The 23,590-nt window shown below is 51.2% G+C and overlaps 1 protein-coding gene across 1 annotated transcript in view; it reads right to left on the bottom strand.

Moving 5' to 3' along the window:
• Positions 1-303: 303 nt before the first annotated feature.
• SCARA3 (scavenger receptor class A member 3) overlaps positions 304-23,590 on the bottom strand; it is a 39,134-nt gene continuing 15,847 nt past the window's right edge. Inside the window, exons 2-6 of the mRNA XM_036242065.1 lie at positions 22,306-22,401; positions 20,988-21,107; positions 17,710-17,808; positions 15,683-16,726; positions 304-1,816 (exon numbers count right to left, since the gene is read on the bottom strand). Coding sequence (XP_036097958.1) covers positions 1,365-1,816; positions 15,683-16,726; positions 17,710-17,808; positions 20,988-21,107; positions 22,306-22,401 — 1,811 coding nt within the window. The 3' untranslated portion in view covers positions 304-1,364. The remainder of the gene's footprint in view (positions 1,817-15,682; positions 16,727-17,709; positions 17,809-20,987; positions 21,108-22,305; positions 22,402-23,590) is intronic.

The following is a 23,590-nucleotide window of genomic DNA, read 5'->3' as shown; positions in this document are numbered from 1 at the left end:
AGCATATGTAGACAGGAGAATTACATGGCATTGGGGATGGGCAGGAGTGCAAACCAGTTGCACATCTATGACGAGAAGGAGATGGTACCAAAGCAATTGGAGTGGGGGGGGGGGCTGGTCTCTGAGTCAGGCTGGGGAGCAGGCAGCTCCATGAGGCACCCCAGGGGTGTGGGGCTCTGCTGGAATTCAAAGGCTGGGCCACTTCACAGTGGGTGGAGCCTATGGGCGCCTTCTCCCTGCGGGGAAACTTCCTGGCGCTCCTCCTGCCAGGGTGCGAGGAAAGGTGGAGGTGGGCGGGGGAGGGGCGTCCAGATGAGCCCCTTGTGGATGTTTAGGCCCTTCCCTCCTTGTTCTGTTGTGCTGCCGATAGAGAGGCGGCTGGCCACCCTGGGTCACGGCATGGCAAGCTCAGCGGGCTGCCGTGGGCAGCAGGAGAGCTGGGTGCAGAAGGGAGAGCTGTCCTGTTATCAGGGGTCCGTCCTCCCCCAGCCACCACGGAGGGCCCACCCCAGGAATGGACAGCAAGGGGGCCAGCTTTTCAGGCAGCCTGGTGACCAGAGCCTTCACCGCCCCTTCTCCATCTTTCGTGCGCTGGGCGCCACTTTGGCAGAGTGCTCCAGCGCCCAGAGAGTCCCTGCACAGGTGAAACTCCTGTTTAGATTTCTTCTGGAATGCTCCAGACAGGTGAAGGCAGGGACGAAGCTAGGAATGTTCTGGAGACGTGGAAGAAAATAGCTGAGTTCCTGGGAGCACGGTGCGCAGGGCCACAAATGACAGAATGACAGCCACAGTGGATTCCTCCATCCTGTGTGAGACGAGGCGGGTCCCAGGATCTGCTCCCATGGTTACGGGAAGGGTCTGCAGTTACCAAATCCACCTTGTCCTTAGGGTTTGAACCATAATCCCCTGTAAAGGTTTCCCTGGGTCTCTTCAACCACTGGGCGTCCCAGGAGAGTACTGGCTGGGATGGGTGTGCAGATGCTGGAAAAACTGAAGTTGGTCACCAATTCAGAGATAGATTCAAGACCTTTCTCCTGAGGTAGCCACCTCCCTGGCTGGCTCAGTCACAGGAGAGGGAGGTCTTCTGCCCTCTCCTCCTGCCCAGCCAGGGAAACCCAGTTGGCCCCCCTGGCCAGCAGGGAAATGTGTGTGTGTGTGTGTGTGTGTGTGTGTGTGTGAGGGGCTGCTTTCCATGGTACAGTCACTTCTGGGGAGCCCGAAGGTGCAGGGGCAGGCCTGGGGGCAACCCCCTTCAGGATCAAAGGAGCACAATTGTCTGTAGGTGAGGCTTTCTGGGGGCTTGCTCTGCCCTGAGCCCCTTTACCAGCATTCTGTGTGGCAGTGTCTGGGATTGGGGACCCTCCTCAGTAGCGGATCTGGCTTCCTGGTGGGCCTGGGGGCCCAGGAAGACCAGGGGGACCCTGAATCCCTGGTTCACCCTTAGGCCCCACGGGCCCCCGCTGGCCTGGTGAACCCGTTTTCCCAGCAATCCCAGGTTTTCCCTGAGGCCCCGAGGGCCCTGGAGACCCTGGGGGCCCCTCTGGCCCTGGGGGCCCCACATCCCCTTTGGGACCGGGCTGTCCTCTCGGGCCTCCCGATCCAAAACTGCCCTTTGAGCCTTTGAGGCCTGGGGAACCTCGAAGGCCAACAGGCCCCCTTTCTCCCATGGGTCCAATTTCCCCGGGCTGACCCTGAGGACCCTGGGGTCCTGGGGGGCCCAAGCTGCCAGGGTCTCCTTTAGGTCCTCTGCCACCAGCGGGCCCTTTCACTCCCACATCTCCCTTGAGTCCTCTTGGTCCTGGAGGGCCCGGGGCACCTACGGTTAGAGAGAAGAGGGGAGAAGTCAGTCCAGGAGGGCAGGTCTCTCGAGGCTTTCTCATGAAGTAGGGGCACTGCACGGGGCGCTGTGCCACCCAGGGCCCAACGGATGCCAAGCCCAGGTCTGCCAACTGCAGGCTTTGGGAGTTCAGCCTGACTTGACTTCCCTAAGATGACTCTACCATCTGTGAAGTGGGGATGAGAATACTCCCAGAATCTGAGATAGTATGTGGAAGTGTCCAGCACAAGGCCTGGTGCACGGCGGGCATGCACGGTTCTGACTTCAGGCCCAGTTCGAAGTTCTACACGTGCACTCAGGTTGGGGACTGACAGGTGGACAGCTCTGGGAAAAGCCCCGGTCTGCCCAGGACCGTCAGCCCTGCTCCACAGACTGCCCTGGGCGTCTGCACCTCCTCCTGCTCTTTGTTCGCTGTGCTCAGTCCAGCCACACCCCACTCCCCACTCCCCAGGCCCAACTCCAGGCTTTGCTCATGACCCGTGAGGCATCTGGGACGAGGAACGAAGTCCCGTGTTATGGAGAAGGCGGCCAAGAAAGTGAAGCATGAGTGGGCACAGCAACAGCCCAGAAAAAGGGCAACTCCTCCAGGAAGCACACCCTGACCACTCCAGCCTTGTCTCTGAGCTCTTGGGGCTACTGCTTTACGGATCTTGTAGTTGGCATGTAGAAGAGAAGTCATGGGTCAGAGAAAGCAACCCTTGGAGCCTATCTTGTGGATTCTGCTAGGCTGTGGAATCCCAGAAAGATTGTGAGGGCCATGGTTTTTTCCATCCTCTATCCCGGGCCAGAAGCCGGGCACACAGCAGGGAGAGCTCAGCATTATTTGAGGAGGGTGATCCACTAAGCAGCTGACACCTGCTCCCACCGAGCTCTGGCCTAGGGCCTTGGGGAGATGCCAAGATGAAGACATGGCCCTTCCTTACAAAGCCCAGTCTAGTGCCCAAGCAGGGTTCAGATGACCTTAATATCCTTCTGGCTGCATAGGCCTGCAAGGCACCACCTCTCAGCGCTGTACTGACCCTGAGGACACAAAGCAGTGTAGCCACCACTGTGCCCACGGCACATGAGAAATGTCAGGAGCACAGAGGGAAGAAGGACAGCGGTTGAGGACAGCTGTAGCCCCGGCGGGGCCAGAGCACAGCAAAGGCCTGGCTTTCTCCAGCCGTCTCGGCCTAGAAGTGGTGGGAGCCGTGAACCCCAGGGCTGGCCTGGGAGAAGAAGTCCAGTGCCCACAGTCAGCTCTCTGAGAACTCTGCTGTTACATCATCCCCTTGGCAAACAGAATCCTAGAGTTTCTGAGCTGGGTAGGAGCCAGTCCAATTCCTTCATTTCACAGAGGAGGCAACTGAAGCCCGGAGAGGTAAAATGATATTCCCAGAGGTCCCCGAGTGGAAACCAGAACCCAGGTGGCCTCTCCGAGAGAAGGAATCCTGTCTGCGGGGAGCTGGGAGCCCTCCCCCTGGCTGTGGTCCAGGTCTGTGTCCGGGCTCCTTCCCTGGCTGATGCTACCTGCTGCCACCCCACCCTCCCCCATGCTTCCCACCCTGCTTGTCTCCCTCCCGGAGTGTGTCTAAGTGGGACAGAATGTCCGTGAATACCGTCCTCTATTACCATCTAAACTGCAAACCGGAACCCAAACAGAGTCAGTGCCCCCAGGGCCAATAAAAACCTTCCAGCCGCTCCCTTCCACCGCCTGCCATGCCCACCTCCCTCCCACGGCGGGGATGTGGCCCTGCGTGGGCTCAGCTCACGTGGTCTGCCAGCAGCACAAGCTGGGACTCCATCGGCAGGCTGGCTTGGGGAGGGGTGGGCACTGCCCTGGCCTGGGGGCAGCTAGAGTCAGGACCTGCCCTCTGGTCCAGGGCGAGCCCCACCCCCACTCCAGCAAGGCAGCCAGAACAACACGGACCCAGGGAGACCCCCAGCAGGGACTGCTTCCCCCAGCCTGGCAGGACCGGCTGGGAACTGGCAAAGCCACTGCCCTGTCTTCACCCCAGCTCTGCTCTTGGCACCTAGGCCAGCTGAGGCTGGGGAAAAGCAGAGCCATTCAGAGGAGGCGCAGCCCTGGAGGCTGTACGGATGGACGAGAGTCAGAAGGCCGTGGAGGGACCGCAGGCAAGTCCCTGCACATTCGAGCTCAGGTCCTCATTTAGAAAATCGAGTCGCACTGAGCAGTTGCTCAGGGCCCCCGTGGCTCCGTGAGCATCCCTGCCCCTCACCTCCTGCTTTGGGCTCATCCTCTACCTGTTCTGGGAACTGGCTCCAGGGCGTGTCCCCAGCTCCCTGGTTCTTCACTTTCCTCACCTCCGCTTATGACGCTTCCCGCCTTGTCCCCCATGAACGGCCCACAGTCCAGCTGAGCCCCTCACTCTCACCTACTCCTTGCGGTGCCAGCACCTTTGGGGGTGTCCTCCCTTCCTGGCCCCCAGATGCAAGGATTTCTGTGCCAGCAGCTGAGAGAACAGGCCCTCTTTCTTACTCCTCCCTACCGGTCCCTTCGGCTCCCCTTTCTGGGGAAGCCCTCAGTGTCTTTCCTGGATGGGGAAGGCTGGGCACCCACGTGCCCTGGGTGAAGGTTTGTGCAGAAGCCGGGCTCACACCTCCACCTCATTTTCCCAGGAGCTGCAGCCCCCAGCAGGAGTGGAAGCAGGATGGTGAGGAAGCGGTTCCCTCCTTCTCCATACCCCACCATGGCTGCCACTGCTGACCCTGTCTTCGAGACCCAGGCAGGGGTCCCAGGCAGTAGCCTGGAGCACATCCAGTGGGGTGGCTTCATCTGAGGCTGTTGACAGGTGCCGGTGTTGCAGACGGTGGCCCTCCTTGCTGCCTGTGGCAGGGGCCAGTGGACGAGGACTGCTCGTGGGGGTGCACCGACGACTGCCCTGCTCTGTCCGGCCCCTGGCTCACTCTGACTTCCCCGAAGCCGCCTTCTCTCAGAGAAGGGCAGGATGATGAGAGCAGGGAACGTCTGTCCACTGAGTCTCTACTATGTCCCCACACTGTACACTGAGATCGCTGCCCATTTTACAGAGGAGAAACTGTGCAGCACAGAGCAGCAACTTGCCCAGCCTCACCAACCAGTAAGGGGCAGACAGCATTCGAACCCAGGCCTGAGCGGTTCTGAAGCCCATGCTCATTCCTCCCCACCCTGCTGCCTGTACCGCTCATCACATGGTGGCTGGAGCTCCTGGCCCTTCCCCTAACCCTCCAGGGCCTCCTTCCCCGGTGCAGCCTGGCGGAGGGAGAGGGTTCCCACAGACAGGGGAAGGGGTACTCAGAAGGACTGTCCTCCTCAGGTGAGCCAAGCTTCCGCCTGTCCCTCCTGGGTCAGCCATGAATCATGCGGTCAGAGAATGGAGAGCTGGCAGGCCTGAGGCTGGCCAGGGAGGAAGTCAACAACCGTAGTTTAGTGTTAGCACGGCGGAAAGGCATGTGGACGGAGGCTGACCAAGGCTCCAGGACAGGGTGCCCCGACAGCTGGGAATAAGATCCTCGTATCGGCAGAGCTAAAGGACGGAGGACTAAGTGCTACTCTGAGCAGTGGGGGCACATTTCAAGCAAAGGGGGCAACAAGAGCAGCACTAGCTGAGCTGGGGCGTTGGACGTGGGGAACAGAGTACTCTGGAGTCCTGGGGAGGCCCATAATTACTCAGGAAGCCAGAGGCTGTAATTAGGCCACCCTGGCCCATTAGGGCAGAGCCACAACTGACTGCATGTCTGGGACAAGTAGGTGGTCTGCTCCTGGTCTGCACTGGGAACAGGGAAGGGGTGGGGGAGGAGCAGAAGTACCAAGTCTCTCAGGGCACCAAAGCTGCCCGCCCAGGGGTGGGGTGGTGCATGGGCAGGAAGGGCCCAAAGTTCATCTCACGGCCCAAAGCAACAAGCCGGCTTACAAAAGTAGGACACAGAGGCAGAAGGGGTGCCTCTTGGGGTGGTGGCCTGGTGCCATGGAGGGCACAGTGAACTGGAACTTGGGGGATGTGGGTTTGAGTCCCAGCTCTGGTATTAACACATTGCGTGGCTGAATAAGGCTCTGCCCCTCTTTGGACTTCAGGCTTCCCTCTGTTCATGAAAATATTGGTCTGGGTGTAGAACTCTCAATCCTGGCTTTAAAAAAAAATCATTTTAGAGAGAGAGGGAGAAAGAGAGAGAGAGAAACATTGATGTGAGAGAGAAACATCCGTCAGTTGCCTCCCATATGCACTCCGACCAGGGACCAAATCCACAAGCTAGGCATGTGCCCTGACCAGGAATCGAACCGGTGACCCTTCAGTAATCAAGACGATGTTCAACCAACTGAGCCACTCTAGCCAAGGCTCAATCTTGGCTTTTGTCACTTGAGGAGCATTGAAAAAAAATGCCAATGGACTTGCACTTGTACCTGTAATGGTCTAGTTTGTGACAGACAAGACCTTTCACCGAGTACAACCAGAATCATTAGATAAAATACCAAGACAGCTTTCTGATACCTTTGGAGAGAATTCAGGGGCTAAAAACCCCAGAAGGGGACCCACTGAACTAAGCCTGACATTAGTTGATGAGTAATGGGTTTGGGCAGGGAGGCTGAGGAGCTGGACAGAGGCTGCAGCTGTCAGGCTGAGAAGCTGAGTTGGGCTTCAGCAGCTTCAGTGGGGCTGGAATTCAGGGCGGCCAAAGTTCAGGGTCAAGATTCAGAAGAAAAGGAGAAAAGGAAACAGTGTGTGTATTCTCTATGAGGATGCAGGGCAGAGAAGCTGAGCAGAGCATTTAGCTCTGTGTACTCAGTCAGTCTTGTGCTGCTGATGAGATGTTCATTGGAGCTCAAGGCCGACAAAGTGGTAGGGCCCTCAAGGACCATGCCCTAGATGTAAGTTTGTATCAGATAGCACACTGATGCTCACAACTACCCCATGGATATAAGCAAGGCAGGTATTTTATTTGCGGATGAGGAAACTGAGTTGAAAGTAGCCAAGAGCTTTGTCCAAGGTCATTCAGCTAATAAGCAATGGTAGATGGTTTCCTGCCTCCAATTCCCAATTCCCATAAACATTGTCTAGCATAGACACAGAAATCATCCTATAGAGTAGAAAAAGAGAAACATTCTGAGAGGCACAAATGCTATGGAAATACCACAGGCTTTCTTTAGAGCAAATGGAGGTTCAGAATTAATCACAGAGCTGAAAGAGGTCTCAGAGAACAGCTGATCTTATCCCTTAATTTATAGATGAAAACAAAACAAAACAAAAAAGACCAACCAGACAAACAAAAAACAGAGGCTCAGAAAGATTAAGCGATTCTCCTAAGGACCCAGAGCAAGTTAGAAGCCAGGCTCCTTTCTCATGCAGTTTAAGAATCCCAGATCTTCCCGGCTGGTGTGGCTCAATAGTTGAGCATTGACCCATACACCAAGAGGTTGCCGGTTCGATTCCCAGTCAGGGCACATGACCAAGTTGTGGGCCAATTCCCCAGTGGGGGGCATGCAGGAGGTGGCCAATCGATGTTTTCTCTCATTGATGTTTCTTTTTCTCCCTCTCCCTTCCTCTCTCTCTAAAATTAATAAAGAAAAAAGAGTCCCAGCCTTGCCACCAGCACTTGGCACCTTCCACACCAGCTGTGGCCATTGCAGCCCTGCTCTCTTTATTCTAGAGAGCAGCTCAGCTCCAGCCAGAGGGAGACTCATTGCCGGCTCCAGCATCAGAGCCTGTAGCACCTATCTATGCATTAATAAAAGAGTGACAAGTTCCTGTCACTCTGGTGACAGGAAGGAATGTACATTTTGTCCCTAAAATTTTCTTTCAGATATGAGACATTTTACATGTGGTGATTTAATAACCAAGAAGAATGCTGGCCAGTAAAAAATATATATATAAGCAAATGTGCAGAGGTTGAATGTAGCTCAAGCAGATGTCTCACCTTACTCTCCAGCTAAGATAAGGTCCTTTGATGAGAACTCTGCTGTTGTTAGAACACCAGCAAATATAATTTCCCATGGCTATGGTTAGGTTCTCACACAGTTCCCCTGCCAACACTTTTCATCTCCCATCTCCCCCTTCTCCTCCACTCTCTGCCCCACACCCTACACCCAAACAGGACTGAGCAGAAATGCCTTTTTGGTATTTGCAAGCTCACGCTCTCAGTGTCTCTCTTCTGGCTGGCTCTAGACGTGTGCACCTCAGAGCCATGGCAAGGGGTCAGGATTTTAAATGACAGTGTGACCTTGAGCCCATTCCTTAACCTTTCCCATTCTCAGGTCACCTCTCTGTAAAATGAAGACACCATCACCTTGTACAAAGTTGCTGTGAGGCTAAAATGAAACAATGCAAGCTCACGTTCTCAGAGTCTCTCTTCTGGCTGGCTCTAGACGTGTGCATCTCAGAGCCAGGCAAGGGGTCAGGATTTTAAATGACAGTGTGACCTTGAGCCCATTCCTTAACGTTTCCCATTCTCAGGTCACCTCTCTGTAAAATGAAGACACCATCACCTTGTACAAAGTTGCTGTGAGGCTAAAATGAAACAAAGTGTGTGAATGGGCTTTGTCATGGGAAAGCTTTATATTTCATTTGTTCTCAGGCTGAATGCAACAAAGAAACAAATTACTAGAAGATGAACCAAAAGAACTATCTACTAATGCCTTGACTGGAACACTGTGTTCTAGATATTTTAGGGGAATACTGTGGGAAGATGTCAGTTACCAAGGAAATATGACAACAAGCAAACAAAATCTACTCTCCCATGAGTCCCCAAACTACCAACTTCGTTGAAAGAAAAAGTGATCCCTAGTGGCAGTAGAAATGCTCAATGATACAAAATGAAGGCAACACAGATTTGAGACTAAATGGATAAAGAGAACCAGAGAATCAGAGAGGTTAGTTCTAAGTCTGAGCTCTGCGGAGAGAACAGAGCTGCCTAGGATGGGGGGAGCTCCCTGGATGATTGGGCCCAGATATTTGACCCCCCCTACCCCCCGCCCCTGGAAATGTCAACTATATGTTCTGGAACTACCAGATCTCTTTGGCTACTTATTCTATTTTCTAAGCCAAGAGCTGCTACAATTTTAGGTTGAACATTCTTCCCACAAAGACACACACTTCCTGCGGAAGGGTCCAGGGAGTCTGGTTATAGCCATTCAAATTCTTCGTGAAAAGGAATCCTGATTGGAGTCTTTGGGACCATCTTCCAGGAGAAAAACTGTTGGCAATATTGCTGTGAAGGACTAGAATGAAAAAATAATGTTAAGGGTTGACTTGCGTCCTTTCAAAATTCATATGCTGAAGTACTAACCCCCAGTGCTTTGGAATACGACCTTAGTGGGAAATACGATCTTTGGAGAGAATCATGTTAAAATGTGGTCAATTGGGTGGCCCCTAATCCAGTATGACTTGTGTCTTTATAAAAAGGGGAAATCTAGACACAGAGACAGACACACAGAGGGAAGATGCTATTTATCTAAAGTTGCATTTTGGGGAGTCAGAAAGGACTCTGACAGAGCGTGTGGTTGGTTGGCTGAAACATGGGCCAAAGGAGACCCCCAAAAGGGGGTTAGAAATGCTGGACCTGCCTTGGTTTAATGCAGAGGAAAGGATTCAAAGACTTAGGGGGTTGGAATGTTGGAGTGGATTTGTCACTTGAGACCTGGTCACCCACCCTGGGAAGACATACCGGTGAGGGAAGACATTTGTGAGGGAAGCCCAGCATCCTTCGAGAGCTCTGGGGTCGCTCTCCTCTGCAGGCCAGTCCTCACGGGGGGACCTGCAGCCACTGGATTGGGAAAGCTGAATGCAGTGGGGGTAACTGGATCCCCGAGGTGGCAGCAGCCAAGTGGTGACCTCAACCACCAGAGGTAAAGTGGGTGTGGTTACTGAATGGACTGAGATTCAAAGCAGAAATCAGAATAGTCTGACCTGTGCAGAACGATGGTGTTAGTTGATCATGGTGTCCTTAGGACTGAAATGGAAAGGAAGCCTACTAGCCCTGGCCAGTTTGGCTCAGTGGTTAGAGCATCGGCCCACAGACCAAAGAGCCATGGGTTCGATTCCAGTCAAGGGCATGTACCTCGGTTGTAGTTCAGTCCCCAGCCCTGGTTGGGGTCGTGTGGGAGGCAACCAATCAATGTGTCTCTCTCACATCAATGTTTCTCTCTTTCTCTCTCTCCCTCTCTCTCCCCCTCCTGTCCTCCTTCCCACTCTATCTGAAGATAAATGGAAAAATATCCTCAGGTGAGGATTTAAAAAAAAAAAAAACAAGAAAAGAAGCCTTCTAAATCCTTACTTGTTCTGTATGAGCAGCGATGTTCTAGGTCAAGTGCATAAAGTCTAATCTGAATCATAAAAACAAAGAGTTGTGGCCCCTCAATCAATTCTCAGACTTGGGCCAGTTTATGGACCCTGGGTCCCCTTGATGAACCCCAGTGCACTACCAAATGTTCATACTGATCATCTTTCTCCCAGCCTTCCCCAAAGGGACCCTCGGCCCTTCACCAGGGTCACTGCACTGGGGAAAAGGAACTAATCGGACCTTTGGGGGACCGCTGCACATTGGCTCTGACCTGACAGATCCCAGGAGACCCACAGTCCCCACCAGTCAGAGCAGGGGCTTGTGGAGGTCAGGGGATCAGTGGAGTTTTAGCTCAAGTCCATCTCACAGTGAGTCCCCAAATCTACCCTGTGGTTATTCCCCAGTCCTGGAATGTATAATTAAAACAGACACACTGAGCAGAATCCTCACACTGGTCCCTGGCCTGTGGGGTGAGGGATATTATGTGGAAAAGGCCAAGTGGAAGCCACTATAACTTCCCTACCTAGGAAAACAGTAAACCACAGCAATCCGTGTTCCTGGAAGGATCACAGAGATTAGTGCCACCATCAGGACTTAAAGGACACAGGGGTAGTGATTCCCCCCACATCCCCATCTATCCCTCCTATCTGGCCTGACAGAAGAGTGACAGGTCCCTGGGAAGACAGAGGATTACTGTAACTTAACCAGCTGGTGATTCCAGTTGTAGCTGCTGTGCCACGTGTGGTTTCATTGCCCAAGGAAATGAACACATCCCCTGGTGCACAGATACTGCGTCAACAAATGTGTTTTGGGTCCGTCCCTGTCCGTAAGCCCCACCAGTCTGCTCTCTGCTGGTAAGGCCAGCACCACACCTTCACTGTCTCGCCTCAGGGGCACCTCAACTCTCCAGGCCTGTGTCATAACTTGGTTCTCAGGGGATCTTGTTTTCCTTTCTCTTCCTCAAGGTACCACCCTGGTCCATTGCATTGATGACATTACGCTGACTGCACCCAGTGAGCAGTAAATAGTAACTCACGCTTGTTACAGCTCTATTTGTAAGACGTGTGTGTTAGAGGGTGGGAAAACAAATGTGCCCAATTTTAGGGTCTTTCCACGTTGGTGAAATCTCTAGGGGTCCCGTGGCTGGGGCATGTTCAGATATCGCTTCGAAGGTGAAGGATGAATGGTTGCATCTGGCCCCTCCTACAGTGAAAAAGGAGGCCCCACACCTAGCGGGCCTCTTTGGGTTTTGGAGGCAACATATTTCTTATTTGGGTATACTACGCCGGCCCATGCACTGAGTGACCCGAAAGCTGCTGGTTCTGAATGGGCTCGGAACAAGAGAAAGCCCTGCGACAGGTCCAGGCTGCCATAGAAGCTGCTCTGCCACTCGGGTCACGGGATCCAGCAGGCCCAACGTGCTTGGAGTGGCAGAGGCAGGCCAGTGGTGTTCTCAGCCTTTGGCAGGTCCCTCCACGTCAACTGCAGTGCAGGCCCTTGGAACTCGGGCAAAGCCCTGCCATCCTCTGCAGATTACTCTCCTTGTGAGAAACAGTTCTTGGCCTGCTATTATCAGGCCTGCGCAGAGACTGAACACTTAGCCATGGGTCACCAGTTTACCATGCGACCTGAGATGCCCATCGTGGGCTGAGTGTTATCTGACCCACCACACCACCAAGTTGGGAGTGTAGAGCTGCACTTGGACAAGGTATACAGGTAACTTGGGCCCAAGCAGGCCCCAAAGGCACAACAGGTAAGTTGTATGAATAAGTGGCCCAAACGCCCATGGTCCCCACTCCTGTGACACTGCCCTCTCTGTGGCATCATGGGAAGAGCCCCCAGCAGACAGAGGAAAGCAGACTCGGTCCAGGTCTGCACACATGCAGGCATCACCTGACGGTGGACAGCTGCAGCCCACAGGCAGCCCCCTCTGGGACATCCCCGAAGGACAGCGGTGAGGGGAAAGCCTCCCAGCGGGCAGAGCACCTGGCAGTGCACCTGGCAGTGCACCTGGCTGTTCTGCTTGCATGGTCAGACAGGTCCTCGAATCACATCATTTCATTCAACGTCATTTCGTTATAATGTTGATAAGAGAAAAAAAGTAATCCTCAGCCAGGGCCACTGCGTGTGTGGAGTGTGCACGTCCTGCCTGTGTTTGCACGGGTTTTCTCCAGGGACTCCGTTCCCCCCACATCCGGACGACGTGCATATTATCTGACTGGCATCCCTACACTGTCCCAGTCTGAGAGTGTGGCTGTGTGAGTGGCCCTGCTGTGGAAGGGTGTCCTGTCCAGAGTGGGGTCCTGCCTTGCACCCTGAGCTTCTGGGAGGGGCTCCGGCCACCTGCCATCCTGAACTGGAACAAGCAGGTTAAAAAATCATTTCCTTAGTTGTTTTTATTCATCTTTCTCAAGTGTGTGTGTAGCTCACATTTGTTTCCATGTTTAATATTAGAGGTGTTTTGGGTCTTTATTTAGAAGTTTGGTGACGTTTTTGTGACCAGAAACATGCTGTGGGGATTTAACTCGTTTATATCAACCAGTTTATGTTTACCGTTGGTTTTGTTATATGTCATTTTGCTTAAAGTTGCAGTTTCCAAGAACCTGTCAGGAATAGGAAGTGAGGACCAGTTCATAGGCTGTGGCCAATGATTTGACTGGATGGTCAGGGACTTGGAAGGAACGCAACTGGAAAATGAGTTGAAATACAATTTGGGGCAGAGGTATATGAATAGTTCTCTCTGAATGGGCAACATGTGAAGATTTGTGTCCTAGGCAAATGCTTGCCAAAGGGTGAGTTCTTTCCCCAGCCCCTGTCATCACCCAATGGGCTCATGAGCAAAGTGGCCATGGTGGCAGGGTTTGGGGCTATTCATGGTTTTAGCAACATGGACTTGCAGTCATCAAGGCTGACCTGGTTAGAGTCACTGCTGAGAGCCCAGCCTGTCAATAGAAGAGACCAGCAGTGAATCCCTCACAGGGCACCGTTCCCCAGGGGGGTCAGCCAGCTTGGCAGGCTGATTACATTGGACAGCTTCCATCATGCAAGGGCAGGGCTTTGTTCTTACTGGAGGAGAAACTTACTCTGGATATGGATATGCCTTCCCTGCATGCAATGCGTCTGCCAAAAATACCATCCATGTACTTCCAGAAAGTATTACCCACCATCATGGTATTCCACACAGCATTGCTTCTGATCAAGGAACGCACTTCACAGCGACTGTCGTGTGGCAATGGGCCCACGACCATGGCGTTCACTGGCATTACCATGTCTCCTACCATCTTGAAGCAGCTGGCTTTTTAAATGGGGGGAACGGCCTTTGGAAGACTCAGTTACAGTGCCAGTTAGGGGCAAACACTTTCAGAGCTATATATGCTTTGAGTCAGTGTCCAATATGTGATGCCCGATTCACAGGCCCAGGGATTGGGGGTGGAGATGGGAGTGGCCCACTCACTGTTATACTTAGTGACTCACTAGCAAAAGTTTTTGCTTTTTGTTCCCACAACCTTATACTCTGCTGGCGAAGAGATCTTAGTTCCAAAGGGGAGAATGTTTCTGCCAGGAGATACAACAACGATTCCATTGAACGGGAAGTTAAGACTGCTGCCCAGACACTTGGGCTCCTCGTGCCTCTGAATTAACAGGTAAAGAAGTTACTGTGCTGCCCTGGCTGGTGTGGCTCAGTTGGTTGAGCGTTGTTCCAGGCACTGAAAGGTCGCTGGTTCGATTCCCAGTCAGGGCACATGCCCAGGTTGTGGGTTTGGTTTGCACAGGAGGTAACTGATCGATGTGTCTTTTTCTCTATCTCTCTCCCTTCCTCTCTCTCTAAAATCAATAAAAATTTATTTAAAAAAAAGAAAGCCCTGGCCGGATGGGCTCAGCAGTTAGAGCATCGGCCTGCGGACCAGAGTCCCCAGTTTGGTTCCTGCTAAGGGCATGTACCTCAGTTGCAGTTTGTCCCTGGCCCCAGATCGGGGTCGTGTGGGTGGCAACCACTCGGTGTGTCTCTCTCACATCGATGTTCCTCTCTCTCTCTTCCCTCTCTCCCTCCTGCTCTATCTCTAAATAAAATAAAATAAATAAATAAAAATAAAAAGAAGAAGCTACTGTGCTGACTGGGGTGACTGACCCTGACTACCAAGGAAGAACGGGACTGCTCTCCACAATGGACGTGTATGTCTGCAATGCAGGAGCTCACTTGGGGCGTCTCTGAGCATTACCATACCCTGTGATTAAGGGCAATGGAAAACCACAACAACCCAATCCAGGCAGGACTACTAAGGGGTCTTGAAGAACTAAGGTTTGGATCACCCTACCAGGTAAAGAATCACAACCGGCCAAGTTGCTTGCTGAGGGCAAAGGGAATGTGAACTATGTAGTGGATAAAGGTAGTTATAAATACCAGCTGTGAACATGTGACCAGTCACAGAAATGAGGACTGTAATTGTCGAGAGTATTTCCTCCTTATTGTTATTAATATATAAAAATATATAACATATAGATCTTTCTTTCTTCCCTCTCTTATCCCCTGATCATGTAACATAAGATATAAAATGTATTGACTTTATATCACATTATTTAAATATTGTTAATTGTATATCATAGTACTGAAGTTATGAGATATCAAGGAGAAGAGTGAACGTTCCTGAAGGACTTTACCTCCTCTTCTGGGCAAGGGTTTAGTGTGGTTTTGGTTGTACACAGCATAGTTGCATCATGTACATTAGGTAAAATAATGACTCTGCTATTGTCTTCATTTCAGGATTAAGAATGATTTAAGGAGATGTGTATGGATACCGACTTGGAAAGGGATGGACTTGTGATGGTTCATTTTATGTGTCTACTTGACTGGGCCACAGGGTGGCCAGATGTTTGGTCAAACATTATTCTGGGTGTGTCTGTAGGGGTATTTATGGATGAAATTAACATTTAAATCTATATTGAGTAATACAGATTGCCCTCCCCAGTATGGGTGGGCCTCATCCAATCAGTGGAAGGTCTAAACAGAACAAAAGGCTGACCCACCCTCACGGAAGAGACTTCTCCTGCCTAACCTGAAGGTCTTGAAACTGACACATCATCTCTTCCTGGTTCTTCAGCAGCTTCCGGCCTTTGGATATGAACTGGGGCATCAGCTGTACAGATTTTGGACTGGCCATTCTCCATAATCATATGAGCCAATTCCTTACAATCTCTCTCTCTCTCTCTATTAATTACGTTCCTCTGGAGAACCCTGGCTAATGCAGAGATGAGATAGGAGAAGATAGTTCTCACTGGTGAAAGGGGAGGAGGGAGAAAACAAGAAAGAGACAGTTTCCAAAAGTTGAGGTCTGCCTATTTTTCTCTGTGGAGCAATTAAACAAATCCATACATAAAAATCCAAATATGTATAACAGGCAAAGTTAGGAGCCACAACACCTTTACAAAAGAGGTTTGCAAGTGCATTAAAACTGCCAGTTGCCCTAGGTATTTGCGACAGGATTGTATTAGCCCACTGGGATTTTTGCCTGAAACCAGGCACTTCTGGGTCTGGCAAGATGACCAAGGCCCTCCGGAAGCTTTGAAGCAGCCCAGCCCAGACCTCACTCTCACCTCGTACAACGGTGACGTTACGAAGGATTTCTCCATGCTGCGTATCCACGGCCTTCATCTCCTCCATGATCATGGACAGGTTGCGGACGTTGAAGTCCAGGCGGGTGCTAAGCAGGCTGAAGCGTTCCCGGAGCAGGTCCGTGGTGCCCAGCATGAGAGAGACGGACTTGTTCAGGTAGTAGAGCTCCTCAGCATGGGTGTGGAAGCCCAGCGTGCAGGACAGCCGCACGTCGTCCAGGTACTTAAGCATGCTGTGCACGTGGCTGTCGGTGGCATTGATGTTGGTGAAGATGGTGCCGATCTCGATCTCATGAGAAGCCATGCGTCCTTCCAGCGTCTCGAACCTCTCCACGGTGCGGTTCTGGGCGTAGCGAGTGTGGTACTGCAGGTCGTGCATGTTCTCTTCATGGTCGTCCAGGAAGGAAGAGATGTTATCCAGCTGCAGCTGTAAGCCCATGACCTGCATCACCAGGTCATGCATGCTCTCAGAATTCTGGCTGATGCGCTGTGAGGAGGCCCCCAGGGTGGCCTGGATGTTCTTGACCGCTTCTCCGGTCTTGGCCGAGGTGGTGCGCAGGCTGCTGAAGAGCCGAGTGTAGTTCTGCCAGTCAGTGACAATCTTCTGGAGGGTCAGGGTTTCCTCGTCTGTCTTCCGGCGGATCCCATGGATCCATTCTGAAGTCTGCCCCACGGTGAAGTTGATCTGGTATACTGCGGCCTTGACGTCATAGCACTCCTGGGTGAGGTCCTTCAGAGAGAGGTCCAGGCCTGCCGTGGTGGCCTGCCAGCCTCTCACCTGAGTCAGGAAGAGCCCCAGAGTCTGGTTGACCTGGTGGATGGAGAAGGAACAATTGCCCATCTCCTGGGAGATTTGACTGCTGGTGGTCGAGAGCAGTTCATGGGTCTGAGAGGTCTGGTCCAACTGGACCTCCTGAGCCAGAAGCATCTTCTGAATCCCCCCCAGCTCCTCCTGCAGTTTTCTGATCTCTTGCCCCAGCTGCCCAGCCTCGTGGCAGAAAGAGCAGTTGTTTGGGGCTTTCAGATCTTCAGGAGAAAGAGAGAACATTTTAGTTGCTGAAGGATCATGGGACAAAGGTTGCTTCTTTAAATGAAATATTTCAGAGCATAATGAATTGGCAAGTGGCTTTCTGCTTCCTCTTTCTTTCCCAAGTCCTGCTACGAACCCCTTTTTGGAAGTGGCCTGACCAGCTCTATGAAATCTTATTTTTATCAAATGTCTTTACTAAGACCTGAAATGCAGGATTTAGGCTTTAGATCTCCATCTCGCCACCAAATTCTCAAGAATATATCTTCCTAACTTTTCGGAGGTTGCCAAGGACCTCCCATTTACATTTCATTTTAAAATTTCTCCAAATAGTTTGGTATGTGTTATCTTATTTGATCCTCTCACAATAAAACTTGTGGAGAAGAGGGTGCAGGGATTTTTCTCCCGTGACTGGTGAGAAATGAGGCCCAGAGAAGTGGCTTGACAAATATCACTCGTCGAGAGAGGGGCAGAACAGCACTTTCTCTTTCCGTGACAGCAGACCACCTCTAACCCCTTCCGCTATGGCTCCTTCCGGCTGCCTGTCAGCATGAGAGCATCTCTCGTCCAAGCAGGAGATAAAGAGCACCGTGAAGCATGCACACTTTAGAGCAACGATGAGGAAAAGACTCGCTTACCGAGAGGCTCTGGAAGGTCTTAAAAATAATTTCAGATATGTGAGGATGTTGGGGAAATTAACTGTCTTGAGCTTCCTTCCCTACCCGACGGCTCTGGCCAGATCTGTACCGCACCCAGAACCTCCAGCCCAGGTAGCAGCCCTCCTGCAATGGGTGCTTCTGCAGCTGGACAGGGAGCAGGGAGCAGGCTGTCCTTCGTTCAGGTATGGGTAGATTGGTGAAGGCTGCCCTGCTCCTGGTACCACGCCATGGAGGGCACATGACACAGGGGTGGCGAACCCCCTACCCAATCAACATTAGTCTTCCATCATAGTCATTAGCATATCGGGACACTGGACACTTACCGAGTCCCTGCAGATTTTCCTGCATCGACACAATCTTCTTGTCATAAATGGCCTGGGCCAGGGAGATGTCTTCTGAGAGAGAGTCTACTTTCCTGAAAACTGTAAGGCAAATACAGATGAGAAACTGGGGCAGGGTGTTGGCTTAGAGAAAGGCATTTTTATCAGCCCTTCTGCAACCAAGACCTTTCGCCCTTCTTCCACGGGACTTCCCGGTGGTGGTGAGGGAGAAATCTTCTGACCAGAGCCTGTCACGCATCTCTTAAAAATGCATATCAATGTAACTATATCTACCTAAAGACATGAATATGTATATGTAGCTCTCTGTACATAGATGTATTACATGTGTATATATGTATATATTATAATGAATAATATATATAATGTGTGTGTGTGTGTATATATACCTGTAATCTTTCCTCCCAAGATTTCAGAAGTAGGACCTGACTACAGGATGAATAGAAAAAATTAGAAAAAACATATAAAAAGAAAAAAACATTCTTAATCTTGCCACTGAGAGATAACTGCCATCAACATCTTCAACACCTTCGTGTAGCTTCTTACCATCTTATTTATCTCCACAACCATTCTATAGCTACATAAATACATACATTTTTAGAAAACAACAACAGAAAATTGGGATGTTGTGACTATCTTATCTCTTTCACTTTGTTTTATTGGTATCATGTCATAGACAGTTTTCCACTGAGGTTTAAATTGTTTTAAAATCATTACTTTTCATGTCTGTTAGCATATTCTGTATAAATGATTCAGCAATTACATAAAAGTCCCCTAATGTTGGGGACATTTAGGGCACCTCCCCTTCTGAGCCTATAAATGTAAATCTGAGTAATTCCTCCTTTTTCTTTCTTAATTCTCACCCGAGGATATGTTTATTAATTTTAGAGAGGAAGGGAGAAACAGAGAAAAAGAGAAACATCAATGTGAGAGAGAATCATTGATCAGTGGCCTCCTGTACACGCCCAAACCAGGAGATAGAACCCACAGCTTAGTATGCGCCCTGACTGGGAATCAAACCTGCAACGTTTTTGGTCCACAGGATGATGCTCCAACCAACTGAGCCACCCAGCCAGGGCCAAATCTGAGTAACTCTTGATCCTAGAAATAATCCCTGGATATGATGATTATGCATATATGGTTTATTTCTTAGGATAAGTTGCTAGAATTAAAATGAATGAGTCAAAGGGTATTAATATTTTTGAAGTTCTTGATACACATTGCCAAATTACCCCCTGGAAAAGGTTATACCAGCTTATATTGCATGGGCAACCTGGTACCCTACTAAGGGATCAGTGCCAGCCAGTGGTTAGAGCACATCTGGGCAGCATCAGGATCCCTGGCTTCCTTCACCAGGTACCTGGCTGGGCCTCTGAGTGAGAGAAGGGCACAGATTGAACAGGGTGGACAAGATATTTCCTATAGATCCTATGAAGGTCAAGTGTTGGGGGATGGAATTAAAGAGTTGGATAATTCAACTTCTAGTCCATATTTTCCTCAAATGTGTTAGGTGACGTCAGGCAAGTCAATGAATCTTTCTAGAGTTCAGTTGAATGATCTATAAAAAGAAAGTCTGAAGCCAAATGACTTCTAAAGTTCTTATCAGCTCCAAAATGCTACAATTCCAAATTTTTTGGAATCTCTGGGCTTTAATTAACATTGATAGGTCAGAGCTGTTGAGATTTAATTAGTAACAGTGACCTATTAAGAGACCCTAGGGCCTCTGAGTGACTGTGTGTGTGATGCACTTGGGACAGAAGGGCGTCCTGTCCAGGGTGGGTTCCCTCTGTGCACCCCGAGCTGCCGGGATAGGCTCTGGCTACCTGCAACCCTAAACTGGAATCGTTGGGTTGGAAAATAATCTTATTTGTTCTTATTCATCTTTTTAAAAATTATTATTGATTTTTAGAGAGAGAGAGGGAGAGAGAGAGATAGAAACATCGATGAGAGAGAACATCGATTGGCCGCCTCCTGCATGCCTCCCACTGAGGATCAGGCCCACAACCTGGGCATGTGTCCTGACCGGGAATCGAACTGGCAACCGCTAGGTGCATAGGTTGATGCTCAACCACTGAGCAACACTGGCTGGACCATCTTTTTTAAATGTATGTAGAGTTCACATTTATTTGTATGTTTAATATTAGAAGTGTTTAGGGTCTTTATTTAGAAGTTTGGTAGTATTTTCGTGACCAGAAATATAATGTAGGAACCTAACTCTTGTTTATATCTATTAGTCTATGGTAAAACTGGTTTCAGTATACGTCGTTTCACTTAAAGCTGCCGTTTCCAAGAACCTATTAATGACATTAAGCGAGGACTTACTATATCTCTAACCAGGGCTGGAAACGGGCACCCCCGTTAAGGGTCGGATGAGTGTAGGATGAGCACCTAGAGTGAGGCACCCTCCACACCTCCCTTTTCTCATGCTAGTCCTAGTCTTGTCCCTAACGTCTAGTCCATGAAGGCAAACAGACTGAGTACAGAAGCCTTTCTAAACTCCGACGCTGCGAATGAACGCCACGGCAGTGAGCAGCCACCACGCTTGTTTTCATCGGTTCACCATACACCGTTAGCTCCCCGAGGCAGCAGGGGTCGGGATCTCGCCGTATGCCATCACCTGGGTCAGCTGCCACGCACATGAGCTACAGCGTGCAGGAGACCCACCGACCTTCAGATCCCTGGGCTTCACCGGTCGGACTGAGTTGGTAAGACTGGGTGAGACCCAGGATTCTGCATTCCACCAAGACTGAGATGGCCTTGGCGCAGGTAGGCATCCAGCCTCACCTTAAGAAACAGTCACAAAGACCACAGACGGGGCTTAGAAATCGCCCCATCCAGTGACCTCAACTCCGGATGGACACGGTCATCTGGAAAGCTTGAAGACATGAATAAATTCCATTACTGGGGGTGGGGTCCAGGCATCGATTGTTTTTAAAGCTCCCAGGTGATTCTCACATGGAGATAAAACTGAGAATCACTGATCTAGTCCCAGTCTCTCATTTTATCAATAGGTAAACAGAAGTCCTGAGAGGGCAAGGGTCCTGCTCAAGGCCACACAGCCAATTACTGACCAGAAATTAGGAGCCAGTCTTTGCAGTCTGAGTCAGGCGTGGAGATTCCCTGGCCCTGGGCTCCGCTGCAGAGAGTGTTGGTCTGTGGAGGGGAGCTGAGGTGCTGGATGCCTCATAAGAAATCCCCTGAAGGAGGGAGTAGGGGTGGGGGAGCCCTGGACTAGCTGGATGCTGCTGGGAGTCTGCACTCACCCAGAGAGGCCAGCACGACCACGGCCACCAAGAGCAGAGCCAGGAAGAGGTAAAGGATCCGCACGGACGTGTGCAAAGAGAGGTTCTTCTGGCAGCGGCTACAGCGGGGCCCCAGCCGGCCTGTGGGGGGACAAAAGGAGGCCAGCGGCTGAGGCTGCAGCTCAAAGTTCAGTCCCCTGTTCCTGCCCTGGCCTGTCTCACTGCACCGTGGTGTTCTTCCTCATTCCCTCCCCACCTCGCTGCCTTTCCTCCAGCCCCCAGAGCTTTCGGGAATAGAAGAGACCGGAGTCAGGGTCTTCAGAGAACTCCCATCGCGACCATCATCCTGTGGCATCATCCTTCAGCCTGGGCTGTGAGCAAACACATCTTCCCGATGCATTGGCCACACTGCGGCTCCACAAGGTGGGGCAGCCAGCAAACAGCTCACCACGGCTTGCCTGGGCCTTTCCTGCTTTCAGCACTGAGTCTCATGTCACAGGAACTCCTCAGTACGAGGTTATCTAGGATGGTTTGCCAAGGCTTGAAAGTCACACGCCCTGGGCAAAGTCCTCAGTCCCAGGCAAACCAGGCTGATCACCAGTCTCCAAATTTCACAGGTAACCAGCAATTCTTATGGAAACCGAACAAATTGCTCTGGCCGACCAGGTGGTCCCGAGTATGGAGGAAGGGCAGAACAGGCATTCCTGCTATCGGGCAGGTGGCCAATGCCCAGGGAGAAGGGTGATGTCCCCAGCTGTGAAATCCCTAGGTTTTGTCAATTTCAGCTTCACATCAGCAGTACCAGGAATGTTTAAAAATCCTGATGCCTTGCTCATACTCCAGACCAAAAGACATCAGCGTTTCTGAGGGCTGGTCTCAGGCATCCCTGGGCAATTACAAGGTACACACAGCCAAGGTCGAGAAGAGCTGCTCCAATCTATGCTGAAACCCACCAAGAAGCCCCACTCCAACTAACAGTGCAGATAAACCACATGCCGAGCTGGATCCTGTGGCCTGAGGATATATAGTCGACTTGGCTGGCATGGGATACGACAGAGGGCACAGTTCTGGGCCAGCTGAAAGACAGGCCCTGGAGGAGATGGCAGACAGGTCTCCTGAGGAGCCCTGGGGACAGATGACACTTATGTCAAACTCTGATTTCCTCCGTACTGCACAGCCCAGGCCCAGGCCACTCTGCCTTTTTGCCCTCCAGAAAACAGAGAAGGACAGCCAGGATTCCGAGGCCATGGAGAGAGGCAAATGACCAGCCCGAGGATGGGAGCAGGGAGGAGCTGTCAGCACAGAGAAGAGATCGGAGGACAGCCCCCAGGGCCCTTACCCTCCTGTGAGCACGGGAAGGACGGCATGTCCTCGTCACCAGCCAGCTCCTCTTCTGAAACACACAAGGCATCTCCGTCGCCACCAGCCGACCTCACTGTGATGGAGCCAAGTGCTGTCAGATGCCAGGGGGGCACCCTGAGCCACACCCACCCTCTCCAGCTGCCCCATTCATGAACAGTCCCCACACCCTGTGCCCATCCCCTCCTGCGCCTGGGTCCAAGTCAGCCCACTTGAGCTCCAGGTGACCTGATGGTAAGCAGAGAAAACAGGGACAAAGGTAAGAATCCAGTGGCTGAAGAACTGGGATGTCCCAACAGGCCTGGGTAAGGAGACTCCATGATCTCCCCGCTGGAAAAGACAGGCCAGTTCAGCTGCCTCCTCTATAGGCGCCTTGCTCAAACCCTTTGGGCAAAGCGAAAAGAAGAGAGCCAGTTGCTTGATCTGGCTCAGCGTCCTCCCATCCCCTGACACATGGTGACTGGCGTGGGTGCATTTTCCCTTAGCCTCTCGCCCTCACTCCCCTCACTCAGACTAGCGGGGCTGAGACTCAAAAGCTTCCACCACAGGAATAGGTGCTGACCAGTCAGTAGGAGGATTGACCAATCAGAAAAGACTGTCCCCCAATAAAAAGATAACCAGAATGTCTGTCTCAGGGTGACACAGTGTGGCAGTGCCTGGGACAGTGCCTTCTTGGGTTGGCGCTTTATGCTGGGGTCTTCGGTCCAGCTGCCCCCCTAGGCCACTCACAGCCTAGTCTCCTCCTGCACCCAAGATTTAGGTCCCTGACACCCAGCTTCTGCATTTGTTGACCCATCTAGTTTCAGCTTCTAGTTTGATTTTTTTTTTGAGTAATCTTTGAGGGATTTCCCATTTCCTTTCAACTTTAGCTGTGCATCCAGCAGTTTGCCCAACGCCATCGTCCCGGGATATTTTAAGCCAGTAACGCTAGAAGTAGGAGCTCTAAGTTTGGCTTTCCTTTGTCCCATTTTTAATGCCATGATGGGCGAGGTCTTGCCAAGAGACAATCTTCACAACAATCCTATAAACTTGATAGTCTAAAGTATCACTTTTAGTGATAAAAAGATCGAGGTTCAGAGACGTTAAGAATGTTTCTTAACAGCACCCAGAACATGTGGTGAAGCCGAGATCTGAACTCAGAAATATCTGCTACCGTACCTACTACCTCTTTAAAGTAATGAGTAAAGGTTCTACAAATGCTAAGAAACTGGCTGGAAATGAAGAGGGTCAGGCCCATGACTGAGGGTGTGATAGACAATGACCTG

The sequence above is a fragment of the Molossus molossus genome, unplaced genomic scaffold, assembly GCF_014108415.1.
Source record: "Molossus molossus isolate mMolMol1 unplaced genomic scaffold, mMolMol1.p scaffold_m16_p_4, whole genome shotgun sequence".
NCBI classification, from domain to species: domain Eukaryota; kingdom Metazoa; phylum Chordata; class Mammalia; order Chiroptera; family Molossidae; genus Molossus; species Molossus molossus.
This window is presented reverse-complemented; position numbering and strand designations above follow the sequence as displayed.